The sequence below is a fragment of the Rhipicephalus microplus genome, chromosome X, assembly GCF_043290135.1.
Source record: "Rhipicephalus microplus isolate Deutch F79 chromosome X, USDA_Rmic, whole genome shotgun sequence".
Classification (NCBI taxonomy): domain Eukaryota; kingdom Metazoa; phylum Arthropoda; class Arachnida; order Ixodida; family Ixodidae; genus Rhipicephalus; species Rhipicephalus microplus.
The window spans coordinates 381,196,615-381,223,107 of NC_134710.1; the positions used below are offsets into that span (position 1 = coordinate 381,196,615).

At 46.4% G+C, this 26,493-nt stretch overlaps 1 protein-coding gene across 1 annotated transcript in view; it reads right to left on the reverse strand.

Moving 5' to 3' along the window:
- Window positions 1-215: 215 nt before the first annotated feature.
- The window catches only part of LOC119161043 (uncharacterized), a 62,792-nt gene continuing 36,514 nt past the window's right edge, over window positions 216-26,493 (reverse strand). The window contains exons 4-5 of the mRNA XM_037413366.2: window positions 5,499-5,609; window positions 216-429 (exon numbers count right to left, since the gene is read on the reverse strand). Coding sequence (XP_037269263.1) covers window positions 296-429; window positions 5,499-5,609 — 245 coding nt within the window. The 3' untranslated portion in view covers window positions 216-295. The remainder of the gene's footprint in view (window positions 430-5,498; window positions 5,610-26,493) is intronic.

Consider the following 26,493-nt stretch of genomic DNA (forward strand, 5'->3'; position numbering starts at 1 on the left):
AAAGGGGCTGAAACTGACAACTTTACACGCACTGCTGCAGTAACCTCTAGATCGAAATTGAGATGTTAAACAGATGTGAAAATATGTCGCGTCTTCTCCATGGAAAAATCCAAAATTTACAGTGTTTTTTGCGATACCTAGAATGAGTTTCATATATTTGACAGTACTGTGAAATTTTTGGGAGCCTGCTAGAAGACAGCCAGGTATTTGCATTTTCACGTTCTTTATTCATCACGCAAGAAACCATTGACACTTATGGCTCCTCCTCCACCTTTTATTGGTGTTTACTCCGTTTCTATAGTGGTGGCGCCGATCTGCAGATACAATCCCCGTTCACGCATCTCGCCCTGACTGACCAACGATAGGCATCCTCTTCAGTCCACCTTAGCTCTCTCTTGCACGATTCTATGCACTGCGCGTAGAAGCACCCTGAAAGAAAAAAAAATATGGAAGCTTGTACTACCATCTCCCTTGTATGCATGAACGAAAATTCGCTTTTATGCGGGAACTCGTGTTTGTGTTTTTACTGTGTTTGTTCAGGGAGTGGGGGGGGCAGTAACGGGAGGAGGCCGGTATTCCAAAGGCAGAGGGTGCCACCTTGGCACCACTCCAGCTAAAGTATAACTAGTTACACGCAGTTTATGGCACGCGCCAAGCAGTGTTGTCTTGAGGCTCAATATAAAATGTTGTCTTGATGTAGTAGAAAAAATAACGTCCTCCCGTATAACCTGCACCACCTAACTTCATCAAAATTGCGAATGATTCACAAGTTCATCTTAGAGGCAAAAAAACAACGTGCTCAATGAAGACCGCAGTTCCTCTTTTGCAGACAAGTTACCCTGCTTTACGCTGCATTCATGCCTAGAATTCTACGAAAATCAACTCAGCAAAGCCGTCAACTTCAAGAAGACTCGCCGGCGTTCTTAAAGAAGACTCCACTGTCGACCTCATGTCATATGGATTTGATTCTGCTGCTGCGTGATCATGCGTGTCATGTATGTTTGTAAGCACACTCTACGTGCCCTTCAAAAAAAAGGCAAGGCAAGACAAACCTGGGGTGCGTTATGTCTCATGGCAGTGTGTAATGTGCAGCTTCATTCTGATTCGTCGTAACGTTATCGTACAATACCCGTACGACCACTGAACAGCATAACAACGCGTATGTCATGTATTGCATTATTTTCTAATTGGATTCACACAGCTTTTGCTGAACGTTTTTTTCCACGTTAGTGAGGGTATATGCACATCCTGGCGCAATTCTGTATTCTTTGTTAATAAGTCATTACATTCGTACTGTCGCCACCTTGTCTAATATTAGGACCATTTATAACACTCTTCTTTGTTTTTTCTGTGGTGTTTTGTACATGACTATAAGTCAATGAAAAGGCTTGTTTTGTTTTCTACTGCAGACTTCTCCACCGTCTCTGCTTCAGGTCAGAACAACCAACCGGCTTTCATACTCCTTTGATGACTTTGCAACGACGATAAACTTGCGATGGCTGTAACCTCAATTTTCACAAAATTGAGGGAACAGTAAATAGAAGCAGCAAGGGTCGTTTACTGATAGCCTTTATTCTTTAGGTGTTAATCACCGCAGTTATTCATAGAAGTAGGTAGGGTAAGCTCACAGACATACAGTTTTTGAAAGCCAGGTGTGTTTTTTACTAATAAACAGGAAAACTACTGGTTTGTCTCTTCGCTAAGCTGTTGTTGCCAGACTCTCTGCTATCGTAAAAAATGTCACCATGTCCTGCACTTTTATATGTGTTGTGTGTGAGGGAATTGGCTTTTGGAGCAATTATGATTGCTCAATAAGCAATAAGTAAGGAGATGCACAATAAGCAACAAGATGTTTCGACGTTGTCCGACCGCAGTGAATTTACGCCTTGGAATCGGCATTACTGCTTGCACTGAACTTCAACACTTCGCATGCTTTTCGGCATGTTCTGGTGGCTTTTAAGCATCTTTACACGTCTACAAATCACAATCACAAAGGCTTGTACCGTAAATCTACTGTCAATGCGAAAAGTTTCTAGAAGAGTTCCACATTGTGTCGCCGCCTTCTGTGAAAAGACGTAAGTAATAAATGGGTGGAATACAACGATCATTATGCCTTTTTCAAAAATCTAGAATAAATGTACCACAACTATTAATTCTTAGATTCGTTCAAGAAAAGGCGTAAACACATTATCACTTACAATTATTTTCGCATAAGTCATCATGAGGGCAACATTGCTACCCATAGTGGTGATAAATGCTGGAATTTTAAACCCCAATATCCTTACGAGGGATGTCGTAGCGGAGAACTTCAGAAGTTTTGTCTATCTGAGCCATTATGCAGGATCAGTGGAGTTGCGCTAAACTCGCGAATTCCCAAGTGGTCGAGACAGAGCCTTATGAATGAGCGAACACTACGAAAAAGTCAAATTCACTCTTCAGCACGCTGCGTTTATTTAGTTACGATGAAAAGGATCACCCAGTCGAGCACATTGACTAAGTTCGGTGGTGTTTTCAAACCAGAGGCATTTTCTTTCATTTGTTTTTCGTTCCACTTAGTGCACAAGTGCACTCATGCAATGAAAGGGTCAGAAACTTTTTGTGGTGATATTTTTTAGAGGCATGGGGTGTTTATGTATACTTTGAAGCTTTCAATGCCTGCACAGAATATGTTTTAAAATAATCAGCATGGTGGCTTCTGAGATTAGCACCGGCCGACCGTCTTAAAACATCACGACCGCAGCTAAATCGGAGGCCACGTGTTCGTCATAATGCTCAGCCGGCACATAGCCGGCGTCATAATGCTCATTCAGCACGCTGCTCAGCCAGTGCGCCTCGTCTTTGTTGCCATGGCCCGATAGCACCTGAGCACGTGCGGCTGGCTCGTTAGCTATTAAGGGCGAAGCTCCTACAGCCGGCGGTCTGTCCCTTCTAGCTCGTGGTACTTGACCGCTCAGTTCGATGACCCACTCAGCAGGGGCGGACGGAAAGAGGGACAGATGATTCACGGTTTACAAATAAAACCCTCCGAAGCTTCGCTTCTCTGCTCATCATTCATTCCGTGGATACGATTTGGTTTTTTTTGGCTTGGTGGTATGCTTGGCTAGGTAGGCAAGGACATGATATGAGCAAGCTAATTACGCCTAGTCATAGTAAGGCTGAGACGATTACGCTACGTCCTAAGAAGACCGTGCTAATGAAGCCACGTAAAGCTAGACCCAGGATTACTTAGGCATGCTCGTGGATGAGCTGACTAAACTATGCTAATTAACGCGGCGTTCACCAAGAGCATGCTAAGTAGAACCCTAATTATTAACGCTTACTAATCTGGTGGTAATTAGTGTCGTCCTAATCAGTATTACGTTCAATAGCTCCATACTGATCATGGCGTTGCTAATTGCGATCATGAGGATTGCCTAATAATTGAAGCCTAACAATGAAGACAAGACAGCTGAGTGTAACTGTCGTTAAGCATCAGCCTAATAATACAATAAAATTAGGGTAGTGCTGATATAGTCCTCACTTCGTAGTCGACAACGCACATGAGTTGTCGACCATTAGGTTCTTTAGCTTTTTAAGTACAGGACGTACTTAAAAACCTACAATATCATGTATTGTTCACAAGATCCTCTATTGTTCCAGCCTTGCACAAGTAGTGTAGGATCACCAAATTATTTTATAGGCAAAGAAGCTGCCGCGTAGCGTTCACTGCATAAAAATGCTTGACAGTCACACAGGCATCATCACAGTCCCGAGCTGAACTCGGGCCTTCTCAAAATCAACGAGTTTATATCCGAGTTCACGCATCAATCAGTTTGATTGAAAGACGGCCGCGGCGAAGATCCGGTACGCCCACCACGTTTACTCTTGCCGAGAAGCGCTACTCACGTTGAGCAGCATGATTAATTTATCAGCTTCATTGCGCATACTAGGCACACACGTACGCAGAAGTGAAAATGATATCACCACGTGGCTACGATGTCTCGCATTCAATTTCACCACGCTCACGACGTATTCAATCACAGTGGCGTTGCTGCCATGATGCGAGTGCTCCTAGTGACTACCTGGCCGTATATTCATCTGCAATATTTCATTGAAGTGAAATCAACAGCACGAGAGTGCTGCGTGTGCACCCTTGCTGTCTTCGAAAGTGAAATTTACATGCTATAGGTGGAACGAAAGAATATCTACGAAAGAAGACAGACGCCCACGAACACTCCAGTCGGGGGCACGTGTTGAGTTGGCAAAAAGATAGCGCGACAATCACGCTCACTTCGCTGCGCTGTTAAAATGTTTGACAACCGCCGGAAATGTCCCACATGCATTTCCATAGCCGCGCGCATTCCTGCAGCCATTTTTATCAACGGTGCTATCACGTGCTCCTCACTGCCTTCTTGCCATGGCCGCCGCAGAGCCAGCTCGGAGCCCACTCGTCTGCCCGAGAAGCTCGGGCAATCTTGCATAGCACCCTTGGTATTTTTAGCGTGCCACTATATCTAGGTAAATGGGTCTCTCACATTTGTCTGCCTTGAATTTCGGCCACCACAGCCGTGTTTTCATCCTGCGACTTTTGTGTCAGCATTTGAGCGCCGGCCCCACCATGGTGGGCATTCTTATTGATATTGTCATCACCAAAAGTAAGAAACACAACACCATGCTGTGGCTTGGCATATTAAATGGTGGCTGATAAAAAATCTCAGCAGTTCAGTTCAACCTGAAAGCTGTAAAAGTGCGGTGTTGGGACGTGCTTACCATTCGGCAACGATGGCGTTCAAAACGTGCACCCTGCTGGGCAGCTCCGAAGTGACAGGTACGACGACACATTTACTTCTTCACTTTTTTAACCCCTCCCCCCTCTTGGCAAAAAAGAAAACCTCGGTTTATGGCGCTGTGGCACCTTCTACCATCCTTTGTTACCTCACCCTAACCGCTTCCCAACCCCTTGCTATACTGCACTATAAAAGGCTATGCTGATGTTTCCTCCTCCTCTTGACTCTCCTCCTCACCATTTTTTCTCTTTTCCACCCCTCAATAGCTTTACTATACTACACACGGGTATAAAATGCTCTACTCTTCCTCTTCTCTATCCTCTCTTCCCTCGCACCATTCCTCCTCATTCTCACTTATGTTTACCAGCCGTTGCTAACTACACGTGATTATGGTCGGTTATTCTATGCTTTATCTTTCTCCTTCATCTTGAAATAGATATTTTTCGTAGTAGCAGTGATTGTGGGTCAGCTTTTTTCTGGATCGCATATCATTTTCCTTTGTTTTTGCAATGTATGAGTGCTGTTTTCAAGGCAAATATTTCTTACAAGAAACAGGACTGCAGCGTTTTTTAAAGCATGCGGCACAATAGGAAGGTTGGCTTAGAATACATATAACATACATACACTGTTACATATACACTGTTACAACGTTACGCAGATTTTTCAAAAAAAAATAGAAGCAGTAGAAGAACAAACAGGACAACTCAGTTGACATGCTTGTTGCGTACTTACTATTTTTCCAGTCGCAGTGGCAATCTTCTCTCTGGCATATCGCCTTCAGGCCAAACTTACGCGTGTCTTTTCTTTTTCTGCACTCACGGATGCACCTCCTGAGAGTGCACGCTGTCAAGGGTTTGGTGAAAGAGACAGAATTCAAATTTTGATTTTTTTGTGCAACATATATATAGTTCCAAGGAACACCGTCTGTTTCAAGCACAACTTCTACTTGTTCAAAGGCGACACTCGCGCTAAAGCCACCTTTCCGACTTTACAATCAAGACCTCGGATAAATAGGTACGCATCGTTGTTCAAAACTCATAAAAGAGAAACCCATGCATACGAAGAAAGTGCAGGTAACGGCATATTTATAGCAAGTAATTCCAAGAATATTCAGGTATATAAAATAACAAGTACCTCCAACGGCATGAATTGCACATACGAAGACATTAATATGTGAGTATGCCGGAGATAATATTGCAGGTGGCCGCAGTAGGAACAGCAAAGACAGAATGACGATAGCACGACACCTCAAGAATGATTGCGAAAATTTATATAATTTGACGGCTGGCGATAACGGAAGCTTAAGGCAAATCTCGTACTTGCAAAGAATTATGTCTCGTAGACCTATCCAGGAGTGACACGTCGTAAAAATTGTGCGAAGACTTGCGTTGACTTAGCACGATTGTATGGTATGATACGTTTACTGTGATTTCCTTGCTCCTTTTTATAATAAATTTATGGGAATTTCTTGAAGCCTGATATATAATAATGTGCACCTTTCCTTGGCCTCTTAGGCTCCAAATGGAGGCAGCGTGATGAGGCCCCCCCAAAAAAGTTGTGAAACTTGATATTTGGTGCACTTGTGCGTTTACGGAGAGCGATTCTTTATATTCTTGCAATGCTAAGCGGGAATACTGAAGAGATGAGGTTCTTCAGGTGAAGCGTAGCGTGTTACCAACAACAAAAAGGTGCAGTCACATCGCAGATTACATACTATGGCCATTTTTAGCAGAGCCTGTGTGCATGTCACCAACACTCTAAACAAGAAAAATAAAACGTTGAGACTTGCTGTTACTTAATTGACAAATTGAATAGAGCACTAAAGACAGAAATCACGGTTTCACTAGAAGTACAAAACTTTCATTGGTAGCGTTACCAACATCGACGGGGTCACACGGTGAAGGAAGATTGGTGATTGATATGTGGGGTTCAACGCCCCAAAACCACCATATGACTATGAGAGACGCCGTAGTAGAGGGCTCCAAAAATTTCGACGACTTGGGGTTCTTTAACGTGCACCCAAATCTGAGCACACGGGCCTACATCATTTCCGCCTCCATCGGAATTGCAGCCACCGCAGTTAGGATTCTATTCCGGGACCTGCGCTTTAGCAGCCGACTACCTTAGCCACTAGACCTCCACGCGGGGCACCGTGAAGGAAGAAGGGGTTGGGTGTGATCTTGTGCGCCGTGGCAGCAAGGCGGCTGTGAGGGGTGCAGAAAATAAAGAAAACGTTAGTTGTCATTTGCCTTCGGCGCTATTGAAGAAGGTGTCGACCCATTTCTTCTGTGTTCTCTGCTAATTGGTGTCACGGCCCCGATAGACAATACGGCTATAATTTAGAGACGTAATAGCCAAGACATCTATTGCCGCACCAGCTTTTGCGAATGCTGTTTGGTCTCCAGAAGGCCGCTCAGTCATTTCAACGTTTCATTGACGCAGTCACGCGCAATCTACCCTCCATCTTCGTCTACCTCGACGACTTCTGGGTGGCCAGTAATTGTAGAACAGCATTTATAAGAGCTTTGCTGTTTGCTACAACGACAATCTGACAACAGCATTGTCATCAACGTCTCGAAAAACGAGTATGTTGTCTTTTAATTGGTCTCTCGGGGACATCACTTTGACGTTGGTGGCATCCACCCACTTCTATTTGAAATCTGAGCTGTCCAGAGGTTCACTAGGCCCATAATAATTATGAAGTTGCGGCGATTTCTCAGCATGGTTAACATTTACCGCCAATTTTCAAGAACTGTGTAAATGTAGTGGTGCCTCTGGACCATCTGCTTACCCACAAAAACACGACGTACTTGCTCCCTTAAGAAACCACTGCCCAAAACGCGTTCATCAAGATCAAGGGTGCGTTGCCAACGTTGTCTTTTTGCCCATCTCATATTCCACGGTTCTTTAGCCCTCATGAGTGACGTGTCTAACACACCCGTGGGAGCGGTTCTCCAGCAGCGTGTTGAAGACTCATCACAACCCCTAGCCTCCTTTTGCAGGAAAATCAGCCACACAAAAGCTCGATACAGCACCTTCTGTCAAGAGTTATACAGTTTGGTATTCACCTGGCTATTCGACACTTTCGCCTTGTCGAATATTGGTCAATCACAATTCTCACGGACCACAACCCGTTGACGTATGCGCTTTGCAGAGAGTCGACGATGCATACGCCACGAGAAATATGCCATCTCTGTTTATGTTGGAATTTCCCACTGATATCCGACACGTCAGCGGCAATTAGAAAATACTTGCTGACACTCTCAGCTGGGTGTACGCCGTGATATCACAGGCAAATCCTGCGTCACTCGACGTGCAGACGCTCGCAGCACACCAAGCTTTCTGCAAACCTTCTACAGGCACAGCCACACCCTTCATACTTAGGCGCTGCGCAAGCATCTCATTCATTTGTTGCACCAGCTCGCGTACCCTGTCATTCGTTCCTTGCAATGCCTTGTTTCATCACACTATGTGTGACCCCCGATGTACGCAGATGCGCACGATTTGGTACGTGCACGCACACTCGGTAAACGTGCCAAAATTCACAGGTACCCTAATCTTCAAACACAGTAGTTTATGCAGCCTGTACGCAGCCTGAAGATTGTTTCGACCTTCCCATGTTGACATAGTCGGACCACAATCACCGTGTGATAGATTTCGCTACCTGCTCACAACTGTCATGAGAGTTACGCGTTGGCCTGAAGCCACTCCGCTTCTAGACAGCTCTGGAGCAACGGTCGTGGTAGAATGCGTCAAAACATGACTTGCGTGTTTCGGATGCCCAACCAAGGTAGTGACTGACAGAGGATAGCAACTTGAGTATGCCCTCTTCCACGAGCTCCAGGGTTTGCTTGGCACGCATCGCCTTCTCACCGCCACCTAGCATCCCCAGGCTAGTGACCTCATGGAACGCTTCCATCGAAAACACAAGGCACCACTGATTGCCCATGGCCCACCATCGCAATGTCTTCAACACCTGTCACTAGAATTTCTGGGTATCCGGTGCGCCTTGAAATAGGACGTCGGGTGCTCGAGCGTACGGCTCATCTTCAGTACTCCGCTCCACTTTCCTAGTGACTACTCCTCAGAGCCGCCGTCGGCAGCGCTGTCTACTCACGAGTATGTCCACATTCTTCGAGAACTCTTCCGAGATCCCAAACTCTGTCTGACCCGTCATTTACGAGAACCCCACACCATGCATTTTTACATGCGACTTGACCACTGTACCCGTGTTTTCATGTGCTTTGCACCCATTCGACTTGCTTTCCGTCCACATCACCTCAGGCCTTTCCGGTACTGCAGAAACAAGTGTAGACATATTTCGTGAATGCTCACGGGAAACTGCAAATCATCGCATTGGAGTGCCTGAAACCGGACTACTGTGAGATGGCTCCAACAGTAACATGACGAAATCAATTATACATGTCGACGTTGCCGTGAGTGCGAACACTGCTTACGTCCTCATAGTTTCCTGCCAGTGCTTAAATCTTACGCAGACCACGCTGCCATATTCGCAACTTTCAACTACGGTGGCGCCGCCACATGGCGAGCGGTGAAAGCCGTGTTGCGGTGATGGAACGAAAACTTGTTTGGCGACAACGTGCCAGAAGTGCCTCGTCGTCGTTGTGTCCCGCAACTTCTTGTGTGTGCGGGAACTGAAGTGCGATATATTTTGTTAGTGAAACGTTGCAGAACCTTTCAGCTTCAATATTGGGTGAATAATACAAGATAAATTGCTTGTGGGGTGGGCTTCAAGGCTCAAACTGCACCGTGAAAGATGTCATTTGCGTGTTTGATTTTATTTTCGCCTGAAGATGGAAAAAACAATGAGTTATCAAGCTATACATGTGAAACTTCTAACTTACTGTGGTTTTCAGCGAGCATTTGAAATCGGATGACTTTTGGGATGGAACAAAGTTGTTCAGATTTTATTTACCAAAAACACGACCTGATAAGACACGCTGTAGTGGGAACGTCGGCATTTATTTTCGCCTCTTGGGGTTTCTTAAAGTGCTCCTAATCTAAGCCCATGGACGTTCTTTTCTATTTAGCCCTATCGAAATACCGCTGCCATGGCCGGAAATTGAGCCCACCGAACTCAACATCCAGTTTTGATGGCACTCAAATACAGTTTCGATGGTACTCTAAGGCACTCAAGTGCAGACCCGCAAGTGGCGGGATATAATCCCGGTCATGGCGGCCGCATTTTCGATGGAGGTGGAAATGCCTGAGGCTCATGCTATGCGCTTATATTTCGGTGCACGTTAAAGAATCGCAGATGGTCGAAATTTCTGGATGCCTCCTCTACGGCGTATTTTATAATCATATGTAGGTTCTGGGACGTTCAGCCACAGCTAATGATATGATCAATCCTTAACTAACAGTTGAGCCGTCATGCTTTTGGGGGTCTAAAATAACACAGTTAATACTACTATGCTTTCGCGTGCGAAAATCACTCTAACACAGCTCGCCGCAACTGAGACATGCGAGCAGCGGCTGGGCAGACACCGCTGCCGTCCGTAATCGAGCAGAAGCCTGTCTGGAGCGCTCAAAGTTCAGCAACGTGATAAATATTTCTAGTCTTATGCCTGCGTAGAGATACACTAGCAGTTTTCTCCACAACATTAGTATGAAGATCGACGCAAAGTAAGTCGGTTGGGCGAGATGGCCTGCGGTGTCTCTTGTTTACCTGCAAAATGCCCAAGCATCGTGATTCCCGATCTCGCTCGTAGCTTGTAAGCCGGCGTTGTTTTGAATTAGGGACATACTGGAGCACAAGTTTAACGGGTTAAGGATATGTTTGTGTAATGAAACATTTGTAACCAATCTTCACTGGCAATAAACCAGCATCCTCGGTCATAATGATAACAGTGGTAAAGAAATGACCGGCAGCACAAGCGGCCCTCGTCACCTGTCTCCCGTGTTGTTTACCCTTGTCGATATACGGCCGCGCAATCGCTGGACCGAGTGGATGACAAAAATCTGCCGAGCTTAACGCACGTGATCCGGCAATGAAGTGCGACAGAACGTCACCAACTCTGCTGCTATATATACACGAACGCGTCGGACGTTGAATCCGTAAAAAGATCATACCGCGTGTCCCACACTTCATGCACTCTAGCATGAGCTGCGTCCTTCATCGAAATATAAATGCAACAGAAAATTATCCTATCTTAAAGCGGTGGCAACCATGCAGTGAGAAAACCTGTGACGAAGGCGCCGCGCAGGCAGGGGATCACCCCATCGACAGCTATTTTGGTTTTCTTGTGGCGCCCTCTATATAGTCCCTGAAAGTTGCGAATAGGGGGATGAGCTATGTAGCATTACCGAAAACGATGGTTGGTGGTTTGCTTGGCCCTTAGGGGCCTAGCGCATTCCACCACGAGGGATCGATCAAGTATGGTATCTTAAAAATCAAACTGTTTCACAAGCCGAATACGCATCGCAAGGTGAAGGAAGAGGTCGGGCGTGATTTCTTACGGTGCGAAACAAGGCTGTTGTGAGGGGCGTAGAAAATAAAGAAAACGCTGGTGGCGTTTTCACTTCACTGCTAAAAGATGGGTCGAGTTCTTTATTATGTGCTCTCAGATTGTTATTCTCCCTCTCTGCCTTTCCCTCCTACTCACTGTGATTTCTCTTTTTACCCCTTGCAGAATTATAAGCTACATGTCTATGCAATGTATGACATAGCACGTGTTTTTATGCTCTTATGTGTTGTCCTCATCACACAGTTTTAACTTGTCTGCTGAACTTGTGAACCAACTTGCAACTAATAGGCGCAACAACGCACCGCTTCCTGCTTGTGGGTGCTTCTAAGTTCTGGTGGGTTGTCTTTTTTGAGCTCTTAATAGTTATATCCTGAAAAACACTGCGCCAACTAGAACTCGGCTTTGACATTTCCGCTGTTGAGTGCTACAGTGAAGGAATACTGCTACTGAAAGAGAGAAGCGGTTTTCGTGCAGTCTTGTCTCAGTGGGAAGTGGTGAGAGCACACTATGTAGAAGGTCATACGGGTCGTTTACTTATGTTTGCCAGATAGAGCACCGTCGGAACTTGGGACCATGTTCGAAAGGTCATTGCTCACACTTGCTGCTTTAGCGACTCAGCAACTTTCTTTTGGTGTCCATGCTTCTTAGCCCGAATAAAGAAGGATGGGTGATTTCGTCTTAGCTTCAGCCATGCTCGTTGCCCCCGCCCACACGCTTTCACGAGTAGGTGGAACATACAGTGCGTGATGCGACGTCATCAATTACTGTTTTAACCAACATGGGGCCCACCACAACAACAAAGGCAAAAGACCGTAGACCGTGTGTATATAGATGCTATCGCAGTAGGACTATTGTTCTTTAGAATTTTCGCGAAAATAAAAATGATGTACTGGTGCTCTTGTTTTGACCGGTACTTTATACATATAAGCTTGGTATTCGAAAGTAGAAAGCACATTTATTTTCAAGGAAGTTATACAAGGCAATTAGTCCAATAGTGCAGCTTAATACAATATGATCCAACTATTTGGACGTGTTTGCTTATAAAGAAAAATTACGACAGCCGCATTGTCGTCAAACATTTGTTAGGCAGCACCGTAGATTCCGGGTTGCAAGCAAAATTCAACCATTAGACTTTAATGCCATCGAAAACACGGGAAGGGGAAGTTTTGCGAATGACTTCTTCGTTTCCAAATATCGTTTACTTGCGCGATGTGAATTTAGTTACCCGGATTTTAGCTATTCGTTTCTGCAAAGGTAAGCGGGCACATTCCTGGGGAAAGGATACAATGCGATCACCCGTTTTCAAGAAATAAATATTCGAATGGTGCTGCTGTTCTCCCTCTCTCTCTTTTATATATATATATATATATATATATAAATATATATATATATATATATATATATATATATATATATATATATATATATATATATATATATATATATATATATACGACACGTTCGTTGTGGTATGTGACAAACGAGCGCTCAAAAAAGCGCGCGCCTCCCAATTTTGGTGACGCGACGATACCGCGCGACACATCGTCGCCCTCTGAAGACGGCGTTAAAGAAGAAAACGAACATCAGAGGACTCCTCGGGCGTGCCAACCCTCCCCCTCGGACGCGCTGATGCGCTGATGAACCGCCTTGCATCGGTGGGCGAGAGATCATTAGAAAAATCTCGATGACTCGTGGTGATGCAGAGTTGCGTCACGTGTCACGGATGGTTTTTGAAACGCCTGGACCTTTCCCCAACCATCTTTTAGCATCGCGCCGGCGTTACGATTCAAACTTTCTGGAACCCAGCGCGGAACGTATTTTAAGCGAGCAGCGGAGAGTGGTGATCAGCAGATGAAGACAGGGCATTGGATGAAGGTAGTTTTGCGCAAGTGTGCGTAGGGCTGTCCCGCCGTTGGGCGAATGATTTTGTCATCGGTGACAAAGCAGGTGATAAAGAGTGTTCCCACCCGAAGGGTGAAGGCTTGTGCTACAAGCAGAAGAAGAGTGTGTGTCTACCCCCAGAGAGCGAAGACGTGTCCTATCATTGCAGCGCGTGAGACGCCGATGTGTTACCGGCGAAGAAGTTTGGTGATTGGAGAGCGGACATTTGAAAATGCGAAGTTTGCTTTAAGAGAAACTTGGGGGCAGCGGATTGACAACAGCGCTGGACTTTGAGTGAGTGGTTCATGGAAGAGTATAATTCAAACTTTGTTTCATGAACTTTTGACTGAATAAGTTTACGAACTTTTTAGCCTTTAAGTGTCTTGGTTGTTTGATGCATGTGATTGCAATGTAGCGCGTATTGTTGTTCGGGTCTATTGTTTCGAGTGTAGCTGATTTTATTGTGTATTCCGTTGTTTGATAGGTGACATATATTGAGTTGAACTATTACCGAGTCTACATATTTGTGTATCGTTTGATCTGCCATATTTGAGAATATACTTCTCTTTTGTTTATCGAAATTGGGCTCTGACTCGTTCTTTGGATCATAGCGGGCACCCGCTGGCGCGCCGACTAGGACCACTTCAAAATAGTCCTTGCTTTCGTGCTGTAGTTCGGGGAAACGATACTTCAGCCCTTTGAATTAGCCCACCGATCACCTCCCAAAATAACGGTATCAGTGACATGGTTACTGCTGTGCACGAGGTCGGCATTTCTGTGAGATCGGCGCTACCGTGACAGGCAGTCATTACTGCCTCCACAAAAAAATAATCGTCTCACAACATTCAGTGGAGGCTTCAGCAATCCCTACCTTGAAGCTGAAGCTGCGCAACCACACGTCGCCAGCTGCTTCAACTGCTGCCATGACTGGCAGTGCCCACCATAAGTTCTATACCACCGCGGCTTTTAACTCCATCGGCGCCATTCAGCGTTGCCGCGACCCTTCCATCTTCAGCAGATTAGGTGAGACCTCCGTGGACGAGTGCCATTCAGCCTATGAGTGTGCTAGTGGGGCGAACAACTGAGATTACCCGGGGAAGCTCTGTTTTATCATCCTGTACCTCTCTGACGTGGCCAAGCTTTGGCTTCAAGATCACGAGCGTGACATCTCCACTTGGCCCAATTTCAAGAAAGCGATCCCAGAGGACTTTGGTCACCCAACCTTACGGAAACTGCACGCTGAGCAACGCCTCCGCAGCGCACTCAAATGCCCGGTGAGATGTTCAAGAGCTACATCGAGGATGTAGTGAGCCTTTGCTCACGCGTCAATGCTTTCGTTAGTTAAGAAAACAAAGTAAAGCGACGAAGACGAGGCAATTCAGATGCTCCTGGTGCAAAATATTGCTTTTGTTTTAGACGCCGTCACTCTTTGCCAAAGTTTTGATGAGCTGCGTCCACAAAGGTTCCTTCCGCGTAGCGCTCTCGCTGCTGCCGTACCACTTTCGAGCCTCACACAAGCTCCCATCCTCTCGTCCGATGCATCACAATCAACCCAAATCAAAGACTTCATTCAGAAGAAGGTAACTCAACAGCTTTACGTGCTGCCTCTAAGCGGCCGACCCCGACACACTGGCGCACCACTGGCTGATAACATCAGGAGTGGTGCGCCGCAAGAGTGATCATTGCTGCGTCATTGCTGCGTGCACCGCAAGAGTGGTCATTGAAGAGATTTTATACGTTGTAGAAGTCTTCACGCTTTCTTCATGCTCCCATGAGATCATCCTCGGTTGCGACGTCTTGTTGCAACATCGTGCCATCATAGACTGTGCCGTAGGTGAAGTTGCGCTTTTCTCATTTTCTAGATCTGTGTTGCCAGATGTTGTGACGAGTGATACCGCCGAGCTCACGAGCAACTTGTCGAACCCATGCCTTTCACCCAGCCCTCTCTGCCTGTGGCTGCCCCACTAACCCAGCCATCTGTGCTTGTGGCCACACCTCTGACCTTTGCAGTGGATTCGCGGTGTCAACTCCTCCGCCGAAATTGGTCTTCCCGGACGCAATGCACCAGCGAACAGACCAGCCTTTTGCATCGCCGTCAATGCCAACTCGGAGTCATTATGTCCAGAACCACTGGCTCACGCGCGACAAATTTCCTTTGGCTAGTCACCTGACACACTACTGGAACCGTCGCATGCCGCCCGCCCACCTAGCTACTGCATCACCCAGATACGGCTACTCACACGCTGCTGAAGATCACAATCCACATCTTAGCTGCGACTTTTCGCCTCCTCTGCGATGACAATTTTGTAACCATCGTTCCCCGTCACCACGTCGTCGCTCGCCTTCACCCTTCCGTAGTTCGCAGACCTCTCGCATGACAGACTAGTTGCTGCAGTTCCACTGGCATGAACTGCCAGCTTCGCGGCTTCAACAAGGCCTGCAAAGTCATCGTGCAATTTACTGGACGTTTTTCCGCAGGCACGAACTGCCAGCTTCGCGACTTCCACAAGGCCATCACAGTCATCATGCAATTTATTGGACGTTATATTTGAAGGAATTCGCGCAATAGCACTTATTGATTCTGGGGCTGTAGTTTCAGTCACAGACGAGAAACTTTGTAGAAAACAGCTGAAGGGGGAACTCCGTTTTAAGGCATTTTACTGCGCACTGCAAGTACACAGCATGTAGCATTGCGTGCTGCGTGCACCGCAAGAGTGGTCATTGAAGAGATTTTATACGTTGTAGAAGTCTTCACGCTTTCTTTGTGCTCCCATGAGATCAACCTCGGTTGCGACGTCTTGTTGCAACATCGTGCCATCATGGACTTTGCCGTAGTTGAAGTGGCGCTTTTCTCATTTTCTAGATCTGTGTTGCCAGATAATAGCGCCGAGCTTACCGTCGAGCTCACCGCTATACTTTACACGAATGTACCACCCGAAATGTCTGTTCTTGTGGCTGTATATTGCTCTGATGCGGTGCACGCTGATACAGACACAGATTCTGGAAACTCCTGATGATAAACTCTGTTACCAGCTCGATGCCCTTACGTCTTCAGAGTCCTGTAAGTCACCAACGACGTCAGTGCCCTCGTCAGGCGTTATTGAACTGAGTTAGACGCCGATCTGCCAAGTACATACCACCACCAAGTCCGCACGCTCCTTCAAAATTTTCAGTCAGTGTTTGATTACGACTAACCGTCTTTGAGACGTACGTCGAGTATTACTCAGAGCATCTACACAGGTTTCCATCCCATGTAGATGCTTCCTACGCTAGCGCCCAATACCGCGTGCCGGCTACAGAATGACGAGTAATTATCGAGCAAGTTGACGATATGCTGCAGCGTGGCGTCATCCGCCCCTTCCACAGTGCCTGGGCGTCTCCCGTGGTATTGGTACGCAAGAAAGACGGGTCAATACACGTCTGTGTAAATTATCGCCGGCTCAGTAAGCTCACACGCAAGGCTGTCTACGCGATTCTCGAATAGATGATGCCCGCGACTGCTTGCAGGGTGCGGAGTGCTTCTCATCTGTGGATCTTTGCTCCAGCTATTGGTAAGTACCCACGGCTCCAAATGACTGAGAAAAGACAGATTTAGTCACGCCGGACGGCTTGTACGACTATACCGTCATGCCTTTCGGCCTTTGCGACGTGCCATCTACCTTAGAGCGCATGATGGATACCATCTTTCGCAACTACAAGCGGAAAACATGCCCGTGGTATCTCGATAATACTTCCATGTTTTCGACCAATTTTGCAGCGCATTTCGTTCGCTTGGGTGAGATAATGACCTGCCTCTCTTCTGCCGGCACTCAACTGAACATCAGAATGTGCCGTTTTGCTGCCCGCAAGTTAAAAATGTCAGGACATGTTGTATCAAAGGATGGTGTCCTTCCTGACCCTGCCAAGCTTCGAGTGGTCACAGATTTCCTATAGCCCACAGCGCTTCAGGCATTCCATAGTTTCATAAGGCTCTTCTCTTACTTTCGACGATTTGTGCGCCATTCAGCAGGCATCATAGCCACATTGACGAATGTGCTTATCGGAAGCAACGACATTGTCACGTGGTCAAGCTCGTGTGACCAAGCTTTTGAATAACTACGGTGCCTACTAACCTCCCCACCGAACGAAACCTCTGTCATAATTACCCCCAAGTGCCTACCGAGATACATACGGACGCCAGCGGCATCGACTTTGGTGATATCCCAGAGCAGTGGAAAGACGGCTACGATGAGGACGTTGTGGCGAATGCCGGTCGCACAATAACGAAGGCAGAAAGAAACTACTCTGTCACAGAAAAGGAATGTTTTGTCATCAAATGGGCTCTCATCAAATTTTGTCCTACCCACATTGTCGCCCTTTCGACGTAGTTACTGATCACCACGCTCTTTGCTTGATGTCTTCGTTAAAAGATCAGTGAGGCCACTTCAAGCGTTGGGCGCTTCGCTTTCAAGAACGCGACATCCACGTTTTCTACAGATCAGGCAAGAAGCACTCTGACGCCGATGCGCTTTCCCGATCGCCGATACCTTTCAATGTCGCTTTCACATCAATGTCCTTACCATATCTGTCACCAAAATAACGTAGCCAACAAGCCAGTAGAGCAGCGCCAAAATCCCACCCTTTTAGCTATACTGAACATCCTCCAGGATCAAACCACCACACTATCCCGTACGCTTTGTCGCCAAGCTTCTAACTTTGCTGCGCACGATAGTGTCTTTTACCGGCGAAAGTCCCCCGATGGTCGCCAGTGGCTACTCGAGATTTCCCGGCGCATGTGCTTTGAAATATGTGAAAATGTCTATGCTTCTCCTCATAGCGGTCATGCCGGTGTGCTGAAAACATATACTAGGCTACGGCAACACTTCTACTGGGCCGGAATGTATGACTTGATGCGCCAGTACGTTGGCGCCTGCATGACATGTCAGCGATGAAAAGTTCCCCAGCAGCCTTCTGCCAAATTGCAACCATTGCCCTTTCCGGCTTGTCCTTTTGACCGAGCCGGCATACGCCTATATGGCCCACTTCCCTGCAGCTCTTAGGGTAACCAACCAGTCATCCTAAGAGTCGATTATCTGACGCGCTACGGCGAGAACGCAGCATTTCGGGCCCCTACAGCACGCGAACTCGCGTTTTTCATTTTGCGGAACTTCATACTTCACCATGGAGCACCACAAAAACTGATTAGTGACCGAGGGCGTGTGTTCCTTTCCAAATTATTACAAGCCCTTGCTGTGGCATGCAGCATCTTTCACCACAAGTCAACATCATACCATCTGCAAACTAACGGCTTGGCGGAGAGGTTCAAACGCACTCTCGGCGACATGTTGACTGTGTACGTAATCTCGGAACATAGCAACTGGCACGCTGCTTTGCCGTTCGTAACCTAACCTTACAACACCGCCATAAAAGCTACCTCTGGCTTTTCGTCATTCATTGCGCTCTACGAGACAGCACCCTCTAGCAACATGGATATAATACTTTCGTACCAACCCGACACATCCCGAGTACCCGAGGGTGTCTGAAGTGGCCAATTACGCAAAGGAGTGTAGGCAGCTTGCTCGCACACTTACAAGCGCTGCCCAAGGTCGCTAAAATCTCGGGAATGACAGCGACGTTGCTACACAATATTTTGCGACTGGTTCGCTCGTCTGGTTGTCCGTCTAACCAGACAGCCCCGCACATTCAACGAAGTTTGTAGTCCGTTATGATAGCCCCTACTGCATAATTGGCCACACGCCCTCAGTCAACTACGTTTTTGAACCTGTAACGCCAACCCACAACTTAAGGCATCGTGGTTGTGACACGGTGCATGTTAGCCTGCTCAAGGTATATTATGACCCTTTATTCCTACGAGCGCCTTATTCACCATGATGGCTCATCTTCAATCGCGGGGGCCATTGTTGGGTATGTTTGTTGGGAAACTGATGAGAATATTTATTTCCCAACAGTTTCAAGAAGCGTCCTCCCTTCTTCAGGGGATGAAATAATATCTAACCCATACCTTGACGAAGAGAACTAGCCCATCAATATATATATATATATATATATATATATATATATATATATATATATATATATATATATATATATATATATATATATATATATATATATATATATATATATATATGTTTGCAGAACTCTTCAAAGTACTCCCTTGTATAACGCCCCATTTGTTATCGCTTCGCCTTATTATTGAAGTCACCTTAGAAGCCACTCACGAGAACCCCTTTCAGCGAGTACGCTGAAGATACGCCAAATCAAGGCCGTTACAGTGGCTTGAGCAGCACTGCCACACCAATTTCGGCATGCAACTTGAAACCAGGCAATATGATGTGATTCCTTCTTTATTTCACAAGCAAGGTGTTCTCACAAGAGATTCCCACAGACTTCTTAAAGGGGCCTAGAAACACTTTTTCAATAACCATTAAATGAATTTAGTGGAAGATCTTATTGCCTCATGAATTCAACACCGCCAAGAGATTAAGAATCTTTCCAGTGCATGCTTAGTTACAAAGATTTGTCGCATGCTGCTATTGCATTTTCTTTTCTCTCATCCCAATGAAAGCGCTACAGCCTATACCGAGAGGGGTGGCAAGGGCACAGAAACTTCATCACCCACGCCTGGTGACCTCGAGAACGTTTTTCTTTTTTTCCTCGAAGGCGTAGCTTTTTCAGCGTGATAGTGCGCGCACGCGTGGACAATTCGCGGCCTCCCGTGGCGGACTGTGTTGCGACCGAGCACGCTATGCTCAAATTAGCCAATGGCTGATAGATGGGCTTGCTACGTATAATTTTTGAGAGTATTCTGTCATTTTTGGAGATAAGAGAAATGAATTTTTAGGTGAATTCGATAATTTATTCTGATTTTCAGGCCGCGTGCTGCGGTGTAATATTTGGCTAGCGTGTTGTCGGGAGTCAATACTATCGATCGGCAGTGTTTTCTGACCAAGCTAAAAAATGTAATACACGGCTTCTTTAACATAAAATTGTTTTATGCTGGGTCACTGATATGACGTTCTACGATATATGCTAACACATTGCAAAGAATAAAAACAAGAAGCAGTTTTATAGCCGGGCCTCGCACCTATTACATCTCGCTCCGCAGCACGTGACGCAGAACCACTCCGCCATGGAGCGTAACTTGTTCAGCTTGCTGACTGCGAGCCATTTATGAGCACCACATACTTTTGGCAGCTCTCAGAGCTCAACAACTTTAGCGTGTTTTTATCATCAGTAGCGAGATATTGGAAGAAGAGCCCGTTGGGTGCGCTGTCAAGGTCATCGCTCCACGCGTTTCGAGGCGAGAGCCCCTCCACAGGTTGTGCGCTTTCATCTCTTGGTTTGGGCACGTTCTACTTCTCGCACTTGCACCACAAGTTCTTTGTAGTTACATGGGTTAAAAGGGCAACGAAGGTAACTTCACTTGCTGCCACGACCGCGTTTACGCGAAGTAAGATTTCTGGACAGGTCGCACTCGTTCTGTCTATATTAGTGCGTTCGTTTCGTGCATCTTTTTTGTGTTTAAGCAGTGCACTTTTAGTGCCGAGTTGTGGCAGTTGTTAGTCTGTGCTCGTCCCTTGTACGGCAATTTCGTGCGCGCTTTCTGGTTGACCTGCCTGCTCCAAATTTCAAGCTGCTTGGTTTTCTCGGTGTGAGATTAAAATTCGTTGCTGTAGCGTTCATTCCTTCACCCTTGTGGCGAAAGCGTCCATAATTCTTTCTCAACTTCCTCTTGAACACACGTTTCGCTTTTGTGTTATGCCGATTATTAGGCAAAAAGATCAGCCACATTTTAAAGATGTGAAGCGTCTTATGGTTGAGCACTATCCAGTGTGCGACGTTACCACCCTTAGAGTGTATGTGCGTTCCTTACCTTCTCTCCTCGCTTACGCTCCCCCTCCCACCTCACAACGCCGACGCCAGCAGCGTAGCCTACACTCCAAGCCGAAAAGAACTAAAGTGGGGAATTCCATCGGTCCTGCTCCAGTTACACTAACTGTTGAACTGTCTTGACGAATGCAAAACAAATGGCGACCTTGTACAAGTGGGGTATATTTTATGTTCATTGCAATTTATTCAACACTGAAGAACGAAGTATATTGATATTCCAACACCCCCCAAATATATATATATATATATGTATATATATATATATATATATATATATATATATATATGTATATATATATATATATATATATGTATATATATATATATATATATAAATATATATATATATGTATATATATATATGTATATATATATATATATATATATATATATATATATATATATATATATATATATATATATATATATATATATATATATATATATATATATATATATATATATATATATTATATATACTTTAAGGCAAAACTACCCAAAAGACCCGCCGCGGTGGTCTAGTGGCGAAGGTACTCGGCTGATGACCCTCAGGTCAAGGGTTCGAATCCCGGCTGCGGCGGCTGCATCTCCGATGGAGGCGGAAATGAAGGAGGCCCATGTGCTCAGATTTGGGTGCACGTTAAAGAACCCCTAGTGGTCTAAATTTCCGGAGCCCTCCACTACGGCGTCTCTCAGAATCATATGGTGGTTTTGGGACGTTAAACCCCACGTATCAATCAAAACTACCCAAAAGAAGAGTAAAACAGCCCAATAGGCGCACGCGATGAACGGATAGACCGTTGAGGAGCAACCACAAAGGGAAAAGTGGAGCGCGAAACCAAGAGATGAACCGTCCGGGCATTGCAGGCAGCGCGAAAAGCATTGCCAAGGTGACCATTCCTCCTTCTCCACAGAACACATGTCGTTCTCCTCTGCTGGGTCAGTCTTTCCCCGTATTTTGCCGGCGGCGGTTGCGCAGCGGCGTGCTCGGAGTGCTCGACCACGACCACCTACATTCGACGATCTAAGAACTACGACGTGGTGCTTGTGTGTACGCTTGGATGAGCATGGGCTGCTGCATTAGCGTTTTGCTGCACCCATGAACTTTGGAGCAAGCCTCGACAGGTCACCACGCCACGCTATACATCTCTGGCTTCAAGATAGTAACGACCAACACACGACAGCAACAGTTGGGAAGGCCAATATGGCAGCCGAGAAGAACAGGCCTATCGGATATATACTTCAATTTGACTTAGGGCAGAAAACAGCGCTGGATTCTGAGGCAAGTAGGTTATCATACTTCATTCTACTCTACTTGTCGTGTGTGCGATACGGATCGCGCTTGCCGGCAACGTGCTCGGTCGTGTTGCATATTGCATGCACGAAATGGATCGCGAAGGTCAGCTTCGGCGTCTGCATTTTGCCTGTGCTTTGCGACCAAGGAGGTTATACTTAGAACTTCTGGAGTGGCGGTCCCGCATACCCGCCCATGTATCGAAGTGAAGCCGCGGAAACCCGTCGGCGGCCATATTGCTCAGGGCAGAAGGAGGCAGCGACTGCCTTGTGCCGCCGTTGTGCCCCGTACGCTTGCAGCCGTGCCTTCTGTAATAGCAATGAAAGGGCCGCTTTATTTTTCTTAGGACGCGAGGGAACTTTGAAACGACTAATATACATCCTATTTATTTTTTTCTTGACACTTACACTGAGAGTTAAAGATGATGCGATAGGATATCAGTTTGTATTATATGTTTACACTGTTGTCTCACGGCAGAAGTACCGCTCGAGATGATGCAACGAAAATAAAATTTAAGAGCGGGAGAAGTTGTAGAATGCTAGCTGGAGACGAAAACAAAAATATGAAACCAATAACGCAATAAAGGAAACTGAAGGTTCACGGTACAACCATATTTATTCACTTGTCCACATTCAGCACCACGGTTACCGGCCGCGGCGGCCACTTTTCTAATGGAGGCGAAAAGCGAAAACGAGATTTCGGCGCAGGTTAATGATCCCCAGATGGTGAAAATTAATCCGGAGCCCTCCACTACGGCAAGGCTCATTGCCTGCAATGCGTCGGCCCGTTAAACCCTACTGTTAGTCACATTCAGCACCAGATGCATTTGACTAAACCAAACGTTAAATCTTCCAGCAAAAAATTAAAATTCTGACTAAAAGAACAAATGCATCAAACACTAACAGTGAGCTAAATTAAATAGAAAAACACATCAATCAAGTTCTCGCACTTAGAGATTTTTGAAAATAATCTCTCTTGTTAGGAGTGTGCGCACGTTTTTGTTACAGTTCTCCTGGTTCATTCTCCTAGAAATGTGATGAAGTCTTGTTCTGATGTACACGCTGGCAATTTTCTTTGATAAGCTATATATATGGTTATCAAGGGGGTCACAGTTCAGCAGGTGGGGCTCCAGCTGCGCGAACAATGCTTTTTCAAACACTGCAGTCATCACATGTACCAAAAAGGCTATCTGAGCTAGTATTAAGGGATTTCAAATTCTTGCATTCATGCTGTAGTACTCGCAGTCCCTTTTCTGCAATACTGCAGATCTCTAAGACGTCCTTGGATGGTGCGACAAGTCCACCTCTGTTTTTTGCTCTGACAAGGTCTGGTTCTTCGCTTGATTCCAGCGCAGCACAGCACTCCTCACAATTCGTGACAGACCGCACCTTGCGAGCCACAAATCCCGCTATATACGGCACAACAGCACTCGTCACCGCTGAAAGGCTCTGGGGGAGATCCACACGATGAGTGTAGTCATGTTCATCATCCACAGGCTCCAGAAGCGACGACCTCCTGTGTGACGTAACTGCTGTTGGTGACTCGGCAAGGCTGACAGCACTGGACATGTTTAGGATAGACACCACATCTCGGCAGCAGTTCCCAGCGTCAGACGATGTTACCTCTGTGTAGAAGAGGAGGCGCTTATAGGCGGCTCTGAACTGGCAGGCTGTGGGGTTGTTGTTGTATCCCCCCTTTCCCCTCACACAACCAAAAAACGTTTCCAAATGGTCTTGCGACATCTTGTGCGTCAACAGATACTTCAAAATTTTCGTGGCCACAAGGGCATCGAAAAGGGCAGTGACACTTCGAATGCAAATGATGAGGCCAACAAACCTAGTTTTTTTCAGTCCATCTATCACTGGTCGCCCACTTGCATCCTTCAGCCCCCTAATATACTCCTCGGCTTCGTGGAAGAACGATTTCCAAGAAGCTGCATTCTGCTGCCGCAGTGGGGCTTTGAATGATCGCGCCAGAGGGTTCCTCGAGTTCAGAATATCGAAGAGGCGATCAAAGATTCGAATGAACTCCGCTGTTGCGTGGGCACCTTGAAACTGGGGAAGCTTCAGTTTATACTCGCAGAAGTCCAGTGCATCAGCAACAGATGAGCTAAGGGTCTGCACAGCCAGTCGAACCTTCATTTTTTGCTTTGCCCACTCCAGATGAACTTTCGTCAGCTTGTTTCCAAGGTGCAAGCCCTCTTTTTGTTGCAAGGCCTCAAGAGCTTCAATGTATGACCACTTCATTTTGCGCCCTTGAATATCAGTGAGGTGGTTTACTGATCCCAAGCAGTTACGCACAAGCTTGATCGTGTGGCAGGCATCTAGAATCACAAATACTTTGCTTGGGCAATCTTCTAAGCACTGGAATGAGGTGTTAAATCCCGGAGAACGACAGCGGAGATCAGCACCAAGAAAACTGGCCATTGAAAAGTTCGAGGCCGCTCCATCAAAAGTCAGTGATGCTGCTATGACACCTGCTGAAGTCACGCGCGAGATACACTCTTTCGTTAGCTGCGCTCTTTCAGAACCAGAGAGAGAATCAATGAAAAAATACCCAAGGGGCACCTTCAGCCTCATATTGAGTGCCACCAGCATGAAAACACAGGCATTCGTTGCTTCTGGGAGGCTGTCATCTGGCATTTCCATGCCCAAGTCGACATATCCGAAAACTTTGTTGCCCACAAGTTGGACATGTTTTTAATAGACATGTCGTCAACCATTATGGCAGCGACCAGTGGCTCATCTCTTCCTTGCACTATGTTCTTGATAAACTCGAATGATTCTGACGTGAAGCCAGGATCACCATTCACTGCCTTGTACCATTCGCGAAGAGTTCGCTGGTTTGGCAAAGCATTGTTAAACTTAGCTCGCACATAATCATAAGCCCTTGGCGAATAATAGTGAAGCGTCAGTGCAAATGCTCTTAATTCTGGGGGGTATTTGTTCGTCTTTTCATGAGTTCTCTTGAGAAGCTGCTGGATATCCGGAGAAAATGACGCTTGGAAAACCTCCAACCCTTTTTCCGACAAAAGGTTCTGCTCCTTTAGCTGCTCAATCAAATCCTGAGAAGCATCAATGCGTTTTGAAAGTCTTCGTTTCTTCTGGTGCAACGTCTTGACCTTCTTTTTCAGCTGCTGTACCTCTTTCGCCGATTCATGCACTTTCTGCTTGTACCACTCCTTCGGGGGGGGGGGGGGGGAAGTTTGCAGGGGGGAGACTTCGGCAGCTTCATCCAAAACAGGCTCCTGAGGCGAAGGCATCTCCCGACTTTTTGGAGGAGCTCGTTTTCTCTTCTCCTACGCAAAAAGAGGAATAACGCGACAGCGTCAGAAATTTAGGCATTTAGAGCGAATGCGCAACTAAATATTAGAAACTGAAAATCCCAGAGATGCGGAGCTAACGCTACAATAACTACATTTGGTAAACGAAGAGCTCACGAAGCGTACTCACTGGCTTTTGTAGGTGCGCTGGAAACGCTGCAAACTTGGTAGGGATGCTACCAGCTCGTAGTCTCGTTGTTTGCCCTGTTCTATCGAAGCAGTCTGCTTCAAAGTGCGTTGAACACAAGACGTCATTCTTCTTCGGAGTCCAACCTTCTCGCCTCACAGCGCGCTCCCATGCACTGCGCAATTCGCAGTCTTTGGGAAACCTGCAAAGCACAAAAATGTTTCACAGTGTCTCCATGGCACCCGGACGTAAATGGGAAATGCTTGTACGCGCGAAGGCATTCGTAATCGCAAAAATATGCGAGGGAAAGCGAGCGAGCAAAGCACGCTACTTACACGTGAAAAGTTATCCCCGGTGTTTGCTTCACGCGATTTGCGCAGCCAAATGCTGCGCAAGAGCCCACCATCGTCTTCAGAAGAGGTCACAGTCGTCTGCCACAGCGGCCTCATTCGATTAGAGGCACCGCACTCAAGAAAAACAACGGAGAGGCCGCACGCACATGCACGCGTTACAATGCGTTCGACCGCTTTCTGCCCTGAGCAATATGGCGGCGCGTGGCGTCAGCCGCGGAGCCCCTCCGCCACTCCAGAAAGTTTAGTATAACCTCCTTGTTTGCGACCGCCTGAGAATTGGCTGCCATTGCCGTCGGCCTCCCGTACGCTCACTCATCGAGTGGTCGCCTGTCTTTGCGGCCGCGATGAGCTCCGTGCTGACGATATCGG